This window comes from Argiope bruennichi, chromosome 10 (genome assembly GCF_947563725.1).
Source record: "Argiope bruennichi chromosome 10, qqArgBrue1.1, whole genome shotgun sequence".
NCBI classification, from domain to species: domain Eukaryota; kingdom Metazoa; phylum Arthropoda; class Arachnida; order Araneae; family Araneidae; genus Argiope; species Argiope bruennichi.
Window position 1 is genome coordinate 115,078,115 of NC_079160.1, and position 13,696 is coordinate 115,091,810.

At 30.5% G+C, this 13,696-nt stretch overlaps 1 protein-coding gene across 3 annotated transcripts in view; it reads left to right on the top strand.

Moving 5' to 3' along the window:
• Positions 1–13,696, top strand: part of LOC129989274 (A disintegrin and metalloproteinase with thrombospondin motifs like) — a 103,852-nt gene that overhangs the window by 60,924 nt on the left and 29,232 nt on the right. For all 3 annotated transcript variants that reach the window (XM_056097686.1, XM_056097688.1, XM_056097687.1), the window contains one exon: positions 1,645–1,708. In XM_056097686.1, coding sequence (XP_055953661.1) covers positions 1,645–1,708 — 64 coding nt within the window. The remainder of the gene's footprint in view (positions 1–1,644; positions 1,709–13,696) is intronic.

Here is a 13,696-nt window from a genome sequence, read left to right on the forward strand (position 1 = left end):
CCGTTATCATTGTATTCATCAATAAGAAATAACAAAAGTTGTTAACCCTTAACTGGGGAGGTGAAAATTTAGGACTTAACTGGGGAGATGCGGTCTACGAGACCGCATTTCATTTACATTCAATTTAAATTTTCTAATGAATGTATTAGTATGAAAAACTGCTAATATATTTTGCAGATATTTTTTTTGATATATAGATTTGATTTAGAAATTTTTCAAAATATATTATCACTGAAAAAAGTAAATGCGTTGGAACATGCATTTTCTTCTCAAAGTATATGTTGCAATAAATAATATTCTTGAAAAAACACATTACTTTTTAATTTTTAAATCATATTTATTTTTACAGTATATGAAAGTATATAGAAGATAATATAATGCAAAATTCAACAATTATATGAAAAATTAAAAATAAAAAATGACAATGAGTAAAATTGACCCTTTTTTTTATCGATGTGTGACTTTCATAGCACGGTTTTCTAGGTCATTTTAAACATACAGGTTAAGAACTAGTATAAAAATCAATCTATAAATTCTGTATATATATCTCTTGGTATATTAATATACTTTATAAATTTTTCAAAATACAGTTTCACTAGCAAAATGAATTTTGTTTGAGCATACATATCAGAATTAGATGAATGCGAACTTTCATCGAAAAACTCTTCGGTACAATTATCCTTATCCTTAAAATCACTTTCTGCTTCATTTAAAAGTATCTGGAGAACTGCTTTATAAAGAAGATCAGTAGGTTGAATGATATTTCGGGCCCAAGTTTTAGCGCCATCTGCTAAACCTTGTTTATCACTAAGACACTAACAGGGAGGTGCGGTCTAAGAGACCGTGCTTAAAGAAATAACTGAATTATTTTAAAAAGCATCCGCTGAAATCGGTTGAAAAAGTGCACGTGTATTGAAGGTCACAAAACAGGGAGCTACAGAGGGAGCTACAAAACAGGGAGCTATTCAAATGAGCTAAAAATAGAATAGGAGTGACCGAAAATCCATCGCTAGCGGTATCACAGACCGCACGTCCCCAGTTAAGGGTTAAATACTATTTCAATTTATTTTTCACTTTTGAGTGAAGCAATTTCTATGTATTCGAAAATTTTTAAGCTCTTATATGCTTATTTAGCTCAATTTAGGAATGCTTTTCTATAATTATTTATCATTGATAATTTTGGACCCAAATTAGCTAAATCATTATTTTAAATATTCGTATAAGTGTTATGAATCGTAGAGCTTAAGAAAAATCAAATTTTTATAGTTTTGTAGCTTCTTTTATATAAGAAATTTATTTTTTCTCAGTTAAAATAAAGATCAAAAAGAATTTTTGAATTATTAAGGCCAAGTTAATACTAAAAATACCTATTCAGTAATGATATAATTCCCCAAAACAAGTAAATGCACTTTTTTTTATAACACATGAAAAATAATTAAGAAAACAGGAACTTATGTATTTTTCTTATCAAGAATTATCTTTCAAAATATCACAAACGATAAAAATAAAAACATTGCTGTTTTCGAAACTAAATTATGTTAAAAATTTTTGTCCAATGAATTTATAAAGAATAGGTATATTCATTTTAATCTATTTTTTAGTTTCTTTTTTAGAGTTAATAGTAATTTAAACGTTTCATTTTAGCTTCATAAACGAATGGATCCACTTCTACTAAAGCAGACATTTCATGTTGAATCTTATGACAAAGGTAAGGAAATTTTATTATAGAAAAGAATTAATTTCTTTTTAGTTGGTTCCTTTGATTCAGAAGAAGGAACTGCATTTTCCTGTTATATTCTTAGCAAACGATTTCAAAATGTGTGACAAATCTTTTTCGTTAAACTCTTTTCAAATATTGTTTTTAAAGTTCATTTAATCACAACATTATCTGGTTTTTAGTTTAATAAAATGCGCTTTGTATTCAATGGCATTATAATTGACTAATTTCATAACTTTTCTCACTTTATATTTGCGCATTTACAATTCTTTCAAGCTTATCATTATTATATTCTTATATGATATTTTTATCCTCTTGAAAGTAATGTACCAGTGTTACGCAATAAATAACTCTTGAACAACAGGTTGATGTTGCATTTAATTGCTCAAGCTTGTTAAAATAAATTGAAATTATATGTCTCTCTGTTCTCTGACTGGTATTTTTGAAATTTTGTGTGGTTTGAATGAATTTTATTCAAGAAAAATAAAAAAAGCTGAAGTTTGTTGTGCTTTACCTTGTTAATAGAATAAATTATTGGAAATTTTATTATGCATGTATTATTTTTTGTATGAAAATATGACTTTAAATATATATATATATATTCTTACATTTATAAATGTAATTCAGTGTTTTTACAACTGTTTATATAATTCTAGAAAAAGAAACGTGGAATCCTTTTGATTTGCATTTCATATTTCCCAAATTACTAAGTTCAGGAATTTAAATAATCTTCGTTTGCCAATTTTCCTTTTTAAATATAGTTTTATGTCAGTTGCAGATAATTTTGAACATTAAATATCTGATTTCTTTAATAAAACTTTAATTCAACATTACGGAAGTAATGCATTTGTAATTTTTTTCCGTTTCGTTCTCAACAGAAAACATTCATTAGCCTGATTGTTCAAGTACCGGTTTCTCGCCTTTCATATTTTTTCTAGAGTCATTTAAATATCCTTTCAGGAAATGAAATCATATGAAATACGAAGACGGGCACCTTTCTGCGTGCTGATTCATGCATAAATCATGGCCGAATGTTTCGGTACTTCTCATGCCGATTGTGAATCCGTGGAATTTAAATAAAAACCATTACGAATACTTTAAATTTACATAAGTATGCCTCTGAAGGTCTCTACGAGAATTTAACAATGGTATAATCCTTAGATTTATAGTTGTTAAACACATTCAGGTGTATAATCAAGAAAGTATGCAATACGAGAAATTGGGATATGTTTTCTGATAGTTGTTACTGTAAGATTAGAAAATACGAAAGATAAGAAAATGCGTTTCAATGCATTTTTTAGTGTTTTATCTTGAAGATAAATAAACTAGCATTTCAACCCTCCATTTTTTTTATAGAAATTAAATACACAGAATTTAAACATTAACTTCATTGCTGCAATGAATGCATAAACTGAGATTTATTTTTTGCCACCATTTTTATTAATTTCTTATGCAGTTCGAGTTCACAATTTCAATGCTCGCCACACGTGTTGGAATGGTTTGTAAAACTAAATACATTTCAAATCGTTGCACTAGATTAGATTAATTACAACAATAATAATAACAATACAGTAATAATTAAATTAATAATTTTGGAAGGAAATGCTAAATTAGAAATTACCTTAAAGTCTCATTTCGAGGGTTTATTTTAAAGGAAACAACCTAATGTTTGCATGAGGTGTTTTGGTAATAGTGGAACCGATTGCCCCTCCCACTCATTTGTGAATGACGTCAGTTAATAAATGGTAGTGAGTCATTAGAGGCTTTAAATACTCGACAAGTACATAGCGTCTTGCGGTAAATACGTTGTGATGGTATTTTTCTATAGTGTAACTTGTGATATGCTGCAAGTGAAATCTATTGTATTCCGAAATGTTTCTTTCATTTGGTTCCCTGCCTCCCCCCCCCTCCCTTTTTTTTCGTTAGGAATCTCCACTTGTCAGCTTCCTGCGCGTTTAGTAGTAATTACTTTTACCGCGCTGTTTAAAAAAGAAGAGAAATTATCCGATTTGGCAAAGTTTATTGATTCAAATTAAGAAAGAATGAAACATTTTATGAGAAGCATTCAAACAATCTGCGCATTTTATAGCGAATCATTTAAAGAGCTGTATCAAACACAGGCCCAATCAAAATTGCCAGCTGTAATAAGAAAATCGTAGTACACATTCAGTTACTAAATAGCAATAAAAAAATCCTTCAAAATATAAAATTATATGTATTTTTATAATTTAAAATATATCTAACTCATTCTTTCCACAGAAAATTCATTTTTCGTAACACTGTGATGAATTTAGATATTTTGAGGCCATAGTCAATGCACATTTTGAGGAGCATCTTTTTGGCCAATTTATTTTCACATGCCTGCATATTTTTAATTTATTCAACATGTTTATTATTTTCTTTAGGTTCATTGCATGTTAATGAATTTTTTTTAAAATTATATCTCATGACTGTACAACATTCATGTTTGTATCTAATAATATTAAACCAGACGTTCGATGTTTATAAATATTGAAATAACTAAGTGATTGTAATGAAGCAAATTGGAACCTAGTCAATAACAGTTTACACAATACTAGTGATGAATTTACATGTTTTATAATAAATCGAATTTGTATTTACTTACACATTTATTTGGTAACTAATATAATAATAATTTTTAAACTGAACAGCCTGCTGCTCAATTTTAAAAAGTCCCCGCCCCCTTCCAGCCAAGCTATTCTAGGTAGTTGCTTAATCAATTTGGTCGGAAATCCACCAGTGGCGAAATTGAATTTTCTCTTTCCCTACTAGCAAGGATTCGTTGAATTTAGTGTGAGGAGATGAGTTTGAACCAAATAGATCAGAGCACACCAATTTTTAAAAAATAACCACCAATTTTTAAATAATTTTTTTTGAATAAGCAATTTAAGTGAAAATTGGAAAATAGAAAGCATCGATATTAATTACGAATTCGCGGTTGCTTTATGATAAAATTTTGGAACCATAAAGATCGAGTTTTGAGTTTTAGTTTAGTTATATTAACGTCCCGTTGTAAAACAACACTAGGGCTATTTTGGGACGGACCTCGTAATTTTGAACCGTGGGCAGATGACGAAGACGACACCTGAACTGGCACCCCCCAAAGAAGGTCCAACTGTGCTTACCAAACGTACGTTACACGCGCATTATCTGCACGTTTCAACTAAACGTGCTTCGTGGATATTTGGAATGGAGTAGGTGTTGTTCTTTTCATTTAATTATGATTCAGAATAATGAGATCAGTTCGAAAACAGTTGAGTTCTCTCTTGATTTGTTTCGAATCGGGCAGAAATATAACTAAATTAAACTATCTGGGGGCAACTATGGCTAGATTACACTAGTAAGCAAAAAATAGTATCAACATATTCTTTTGATAAAATATTCCTTCAGTATAGTTTAATTTATAGTGATTTCATTTAATATAAAAATTAATCAATTTGTATTTATATGATAAAATATTTTTTAAAAAAATCTTATGTCGTGCCGCGTATGATTACATCTAAGAGTATTAATAAAAATTTAGTGCATGAATGTTGTAACAAAACAAAAACAATCAATTCACTTGAAATTTATATTCTTCTGTTAATAACAATTTCATGTTGAACGGGTGGCTTTAACAATAAAAATACTGTCGGCGATGTCATAAAAAAATCTCCTTGGGCTTAATACGTAATAGCCACCTTTCATTATCAAGGCTGTTTTTTATCTTCTCACGACCTTTTGATTCATTACGTAATGCAATTGCCCTTTCATTAATGAAAATATTTTCAGACTCATAAGTCTTATATTACGCAATTTCATCCGTGCATTTTATTTATAAGCAATTCATTGATCAAAACAGATTTTTTTCTTGCTTTTTTTCACTGCTTTTTATATCCAATCAGACACGTTTAAACTCAAAACAGGTGAATGCTGGTATTGAGTAGAAATACGAAAGAACAGTGTAAATGAGTTTTTATTGATGTCGATAGTTTAGCTTAATTCAAATAAGTTATATTAAAATCCTGATTAGATGCAGTATAAGTGCTGTATTTGATGTACCTCAAAATTTTGAATCACGGTCGTACGACGAGAAAGACATTTGAGTTGGCACCATTCTGTCTAAACTTTCTTACCATACTTGTGGACCCCCGGGGGGGGCACCTCGAAATGAGGATGAGATGCTTCCAGCATGGTGGTTGGATCTCGCCACCCTGGAGGGTACACTAATAGGTGGGGGATCTGGCTCCTCCCATCGATGACGGGACGTACTTCCTTCGGGGAGGGTTGTACCTTGGCCGGTGACGGCCCTTAGGGTCAACCACAGTTACCGCCAATGTTGCTGTTGCGGCGGTCCGGTCATTCAGTTTTTATGGTTTAAATCCGTGTGCCTTCGTTGCGGATCGGAGAGTTAGATGGCTGACTTACCACACATGAGGGAAGATGTTTGATCCTGGACTTCAAATTTTATGTGCACCAGGATAGCAAATATGACAGATCTTTAACGGAATCAAGTTTCGTTCCTAAACACCCCGTTTCATAGTCGAGACTTTATTACTAGATCACCTAAGTACTCTGCCAATTATTTTAGTTTCATGTGAAAAGTCCTGTTTATAGTTCCTGTATATGTTCCACCCGTTATATTGAATTTAAAAGAACTCCACTCATGGTTTAACATTGCTAGATTCAATAAATCAAATAGGGGGAGGGAGGTATCTTAAGAGTGTTCGTGAGAATCAACAGGTAATGAGCATTATTTGTTGTTAAAGTGATGACAAAACCAGTGCTAGTGGTCTTCCCGAAGCTTTCTTGCATTCTTTCCAATAAAAGTCTTATCCCCCACTTTCCGCATAAAATTGGGTATTTTGGGTAAGGCCACGAATGCCTTGCATGCCATTGGCGAACAATAGTTACGAAATAACGATCTTTTTTAACACTAATATTGAATTTATCGTGCGTATTTGTATTTTGAAGGACACAATTTAACATGGACAGTTGTAGATACAAGATCACAAACCGAATTACATTGGTTTATGTCAATGTGCTTACATGCAAGCGAAAGAAAAGACAGACAAATGTTTATTTTGGCATCTTCGGCTCAAAATTTGATTAAAAAATTTATGTTTTTGATGCTAAACATGTGTTCTAAATTTTATATATCTAGGTTTCCATGTATGTAGTTATCAAGTTTCTCTGTACTCGAACAGTGGTATTTTCGTAATCGAAAAATGGAGATTTTTTTTTAATGAGTTTTATTCAAATTTTGATATACCATATTCAGAAATTAAGCCCGTACATCAAATTTCATCTGTCTGACTCAAAGGTTTTTGACTAATCGAGTTCACAGACAGACAAAGGTAGTGTCAAAAATATGTTTTTCGAACTAAGGGAGGTTTGAAAATCGGAGATTCGTTAAAATCTCCAGTTCGGATTTTTTTCTCGATAATTACAATACTTTCTCTACATTTATATACGAAAAAGTAAAAAATATATTGTTCAACATTTATGGGAATTTATATCGAATATTAAATGCAGCGTTAACATGGTTTTCAGAGAATCTCATGATTTTGATTATTCATAAGTATGAACTATAGTATCGTAACTGACTTTAAATAAATATGAAAAAATGATTCATCTTCTTTTAAAGATTTCTTCCCTTATGACTGTTATATATTTTAACAATTATTTTATTAAAATTTACTAAGAGATGTAGATAATTTGTCTTCCTAGTGATGCTTTAAATATGACTGATTTTGAGAAAGGTTATTTTCACCAAAGAATTTTAAATTAACTAACTGTGAAGAGAATTTCATAGACCTTCTTTCCGAATTTCTTATGTTCGTGGAGTAATTTTGTGAAACAATACCTTAAAAGTGCTGATTATTGGAAGATATATAATGAGTGCAGTATAGTTGGATGTTATAATTTGTGGCTCACTAGAGGAATGAGAAAATGATTACATAATTTTTCCTAGTTATAAGTTGAATTATTAAATACATAGTACAGTCATTCACTTTTTCAAGTTAAACATTAATAAATTGATAACTGCGTTAGATAATTTTTTATTGTTATTATGTGTGGAGAAACCACAATAATAATGATAATAATTTAAACAACTCTTATACATTCACATATGTTTGTTTGTTTTCATTTAATATTTATACAATTAAAAGAATCAGTTGCAATTCCTTAAAAATTTTCAGTTTACTAAGACAACCTCAGCTTCATTTAATTTTCTTTATTTTATTTTCAGCACATATAATTATTTTAAAAGTTATATTTAGCAGCATGCAAAGCTATAGATTGAAATCCTCAAAAATGGTCTCCTATTTTAAAAATTCTTGCCTATATTTCTATTATTAAGCATAAATCGGTTATTTACTAACATCAAACGCCCTTTGTGTCTTATTCTTCAACCATTTGCAAAAGAAATTTTTGTAGTAATTGAAATATTGAACGATATTAGTTTGTATGTTTACAAAAGTAGTAGTTATTTATCACTTTTTCATTTCATGTACAGTGTATTCATATTCTGCATGTTCATGTAAAAATATAGGGAGAATCGTGAACTGAATAAATTTGCATAATCTAAAAAATTATATATTTGTTGTTTTTGAATATATTTGCTTATCTTTTCCTTGCCATAAAACAACTCTTTACAAGTAGAAACTCAAATTCAGGCAAAGATGGAAATGCCAAATCATTAAAATTCCCACGAAATAAAACATATTTCTCAGCGATTAAAAAAAAAATAAACCATACCTGTGGATGATCAATAACAATTAATTATTCATAGTTAGGAATTTTATAATCATAAGCTTGCAAACAAATATCATTGATGCGATTACATTTGGGGAATATATTCATTACACCTGACGTCCACCCACGATAGATGAATGATAAGATAATGAGACGTTTCCCGGTATGGAATCATGTCGAGGTCAAACATATACAGAGAGAGGGATTTCACCTCAGACCTTCGCAGATCTCAAATCCAGAGATCAGTTGCGGTGCTTTATGCAAATCTCCCTCGCTGTTCTTTCAACTCTCTCTTGCAAGCAAATAAACAAGGCGGTCTGTTTATATTTCACTTTTCAAAACATTGTGATTCAAGAAAAAAGGACGCAAGGAATTTAATCGTGACCGACACCCGCGATGAAGATGAGAGGTAAAGAAAGAAAATAACAGAGTCATCTATCTGGGATTCGAATATGAATCCCGCCCAGCGTTTAAAAAGACGAAGCCACTGGACGTACACGCAGCGAAGGTCATACGAAGAAAGTATGCCACCCATGTGAATCTTTTTTGCGAAAATTCGAAGCCAAATACTGAAGGGATTGGAGGGGTCAAGGGCAGTTTGGCATTTTGTTTGGTGGGTGTTTGTCCAGAAGAGGAATCTTTTGTTATACATGCATCGGTTTGATTGTTTTTTGAAATTTGGAAACGAATCTTTTCAAAAGCAAGTTATATCTCTCAAGGTTAATTGATTGCAGAGAAATTTCACGCAGGGAATTGTTAAATGGAAATTATAGAGGTGTAACATCATTTTGGTTGTTAAAGGAAACCAGGTTATAACTTTGTAATTGTCTGAATGCGTAGGGAATTTATATCCAGATATGTGCAAAAGTAATTTGGACATGACTTTTTTTGAATCCTTCAAGACAATTCCATTGAATTTATGTAAGCCACAGCGAAGAAAATATTCTTCTATTAAAAGCGATAATCTTTAATCATATTAATTATTACATAAGCATAAATTGATCAGATAAGGGGGATGAACTTTTCTTTTGTACATTAAGTGTAATTATATTCTAGGCGTAACATAAAAGCAAGCAAAGGAAATACTCGAACTATTTAAGAAATTATACTAAATTTATATATGTTTTCAAAGGGAGTTATTTTTCAAAATTAAGTAATAAATTTATTTTAAAAACAATTTTTTTGAAACTCACATTTATTAGTGTAAATAAAAGCATATTTTTAAAAAAGTTTAATTACTCTCTTTTTTCTTAATAACAGCATATTATAAATATTAGGAAATCCTGAAATCAATTCTTCTCAAATCTATTATTAAGTTACATCAATTTATTTGTAATTAAAATTTAATTTAATCAATTAATTGAAAGTAAAGTTCCGAAAATATTAAAGAAATGTCTGAAATATGGCAATAATGTATAGTACTCCATTGACCACATGAAACAGGTCACAATGAAGACTATTTTGAAAGGAGAACGAAAAGTGAACATAAAAACAATTTGAGTGATATCGAGAATTTAAAAGCTGACATAATACAGAGCCGAAAGATATCTCCTTTTTTCAGATACCAAATGAAATGAATTAGTTAAAAAACGTTTCCTGCAAGTTTTTTTTATCCATAGTTACATTCAATCTTTCCTGTTTCATAAATTTATCTAATTCATTGAGACACAATTTAGTCACTGTTGGAGACGATAACAATTTTTCTAAACATTTATTAGATTTAAGGATCTTTCATCATGAATCTCACTTTATAAAATTATTTGCTGAAGTTCGAAAGATAGACAATAGAGTTTATTCTGAGCACTTAAATATATGAAGGAATATATTAAATATTCTGGATCATTTTCTTTTTATCGAACGAAGATTTGAACTGTAGCAGAAAATTTTACGCTGGAGTTGTCATAATTAAAAAAATCATTGAAGAGAATGTTAAAAATTGGAAATTTTATTGGAAGTGTTGTTAATATTAAAATGTTTAGGAAGATTTTGGAATTTTTTAATATATTTGATTCTAAATGAAAATTTTATAACAAATTTTCTAATGTTCTGTGCTATTTTTTCTAATATTCTCTGCTATTTAATTGAATTTAAAAAAAATTTTAATTTTTAATATAAAACTAATAGTGCGCACTATTTTACTAATTTTGAAATTCTGACGCAGTAACTGTTAATTAGATCATTACTATTAATAGTAAATGTTGAGAATATAACAAATAATTATTATATAAAAAAAATAAAGTTATAAAGCAAGATTTTTTTGTATTTTTATAAAATTCGTGAACTATTAATGACAGTCAACAATTCAATCTCTAAATTCTGAAATTTATTTTTATTCTTAAAACATTAAAAAATGTAATAACCAATCAATAAATAAATTTTTAAGTTTGGAACAGTGTAAAATAAGATTACAATAGCTCTTAAATCAGATTACATTCATTTATCTTTAAAAAAAATAGTTAACTCTTTTCCCGATGAAAGACTTTTTTCTAGCATATTTTTCTGGATTTTCAAGCTTCGAAAAAATTATTTTCTAAGAATAAAACTTATACAAATTACAAAAATATAAAAATTAAAAAAAGTGTATTATTTTGATTTTTTCCCGCACATATTTTCAATGGATGCTCTTAGAGGGTGATAGCAAGAACGCTCACAAAGACTTTTAATTTACCTAACTTCTGCCATCGTAAATAATTCTAAATTTATCCTTTTAATTCGAGAGCAGTCATAACAAGCTACATTTAATTACATTGTGTCGTTAAATATTTAATTAGTTGCACAAGTCTATTACTTTTTCTTTAACATATTATGTCAAAAAGTAAATATTTAACATAATTATGAAAAACAAATATCTTTCTAAATTTCCTTAATTTCGCATTCAAATCAAGATCCCGGAAACTAGGATATATGATCCTTTCTCTTTTCGATTAGCATGCCGAATATTTATTTACGTTCCTCTATTAAATGTACCTGTTACGTCATGGCCTAACGGTTCAGATCCACTTGCTTCTTATTTTCTCTGTGAGCATCCTTGGAAATTTTCTCCCGTCGAAACAAGGAAATTCCAATTTGCAAAATGATGGGTGCCACTTAAGGTGTCAAGGGCAGCAGTCCACCCCCTCCCTCCTCCCACCTGCACCCGATTCAAACAAACTCAAGATGAATGCAGCATGCTGAACTTTCAACCAAGGAGAGAACTATTTGCATCTAGGTGTTTATCAGGGTCGCCATAAGGCACCTTTCGCTTTCTTTGTCTTCGAATTTTTTTTTTCGAATCTCACCGACTGCGTATGTTGCTATGGGTGCGGTTCTATAAAAAACTATGCCCGGATTTTCTGGGAACTATTAATTATGTTCTGATCACTTGAAAGCCAATTCATTCGATGCGTAGTAAGTATTACATAATGTTGCTGGTGTAGACGCAAAAACAGATTTTTTCCAAAGCCCCAGGGGAAGATCATCTCTTTTTTTCATGTAATGGATCGATGTTAATCAGCAATAAATGTCTTATCAGATTTTTTAAATCATAAATTTCTATTGTAGTCTTGTCGTGCATGGAATAAAAACGCAATAGGAACATTTACCGAATAAACCCATATTTACTATTTACATAATTCGATTTCTTTTTAGGTCCCATTAAACGTGTTTTCGTGATGTTTCGTGGATCTTTAAAATTTTAAATACGTATATATGCCATTACTCCAACGAAATGTGTGTTTATGACACATACACTTTGTAGCAATCTTACCTGCTTGCGTAATACGTTCTTCCAGCAAATGCGCAGATATTAACAATACAAGTGTACTGCCAACGTCTTGGCCTAGGGGTAGCACGTCTTCCCCGTGATCTGGGCGTTCCGGGTTTGAGTCCTGGTTGTTCTTTATCCAGTGTTCTATCTGTGAAAAAGTTCCCCTGTAAAAAGGGATTGCACAAGTGAGTGTTATCTTCATATGAGCTAGAAGTCACACTGCTTCTCTCGGATGCTCAGGGGTCCTTACTCTCAGAAGCTACTACACCCCTCTTCCCCCGATCTCTTGGACTTGGTTTGAATTGGAGTTCAATACAAGGGGGATAAGCAGCAGCAACAAAAACAAGTTTACAGAGGGTATTTACCATGCAGACAGCACAATGCGGACGTAAATACAGAAGGAACTTTGGTGGTATAGGAAGTATTACTCATTGAAGTTCTCGGCGGCTAATAAACAAGATGAATTATAAAATTTTAAAGGCTTCACCGACCTCATAAGCTGGTAATCTCTCCTCCAATTAAAATATAATGATCTTTGTCACATGACTGAATATACACAATCAGAGTCCAGTTATTATATTTACACAGATGCTGTTTAGCCCCCCCCCCCTTCCCATCTCATCGATTTCCAACCGATCAGAAATAGCATCACTGCCTCGTGTAAGGATCAGAACATTACACACCGGATTCTATTTTGTTTATAAAGGTTTCTAAATAGCAGAAAATTGTAGGACATCAAAAATGTTGTCTTGGCCAATTAGTCTATTGGCAAGTTCATGTCTTTTGAACGGTGAGACAATTAAATGTGAAAGTAGCTTCTAAATATAACTGAAGATGCTATAAATTTGTTTTGTAATTGAACAATATATATACTTTTAAATGACTGATGAAGAAAAACTGAAGAAAAATCAGGAAATGGACAATGGAAATCATAATTTTAAGCAATAAGTTTCTGATGAATGTTTCCAACAGTGGATAAGTTATTGGATAGAATGTAGAGAGAGGAAGGTTTCTCCTATTATTTCTTTTTTTATCTTTATTCAAAACTTATGATGATTTATTTTAATTGTCCTTGATTACTAAAATTTTTATACCAGCAGATAATGATAGAATTAGATAAGAAAAAGGAGAACTTTTTTAAAAGACAGCGTGTAAAATTTGCTAAACATATCATTCTAGAAGTCTTATTTTAAAAATAAGTCACTTCTTGTAGATGCTATTTTTTTTCTTCATAAAATATGCATTATTTAAATATCTGTTAAAAAACTTAATGAATTATCTATTATTATTCTTTATAAAATAGTTATTCCATATATAATAAGTACTTTTTAGTGCTGAGTATAAAGATGATCAGAGCTAGTATTTCAATTATTGTAACACTTCACTATAAGATGACATCTATTTTGACGATGCAAATACGGATACTTAATAAAATAATCGAAGACAAATCATGGTTTAATATCATCGATAGTTGC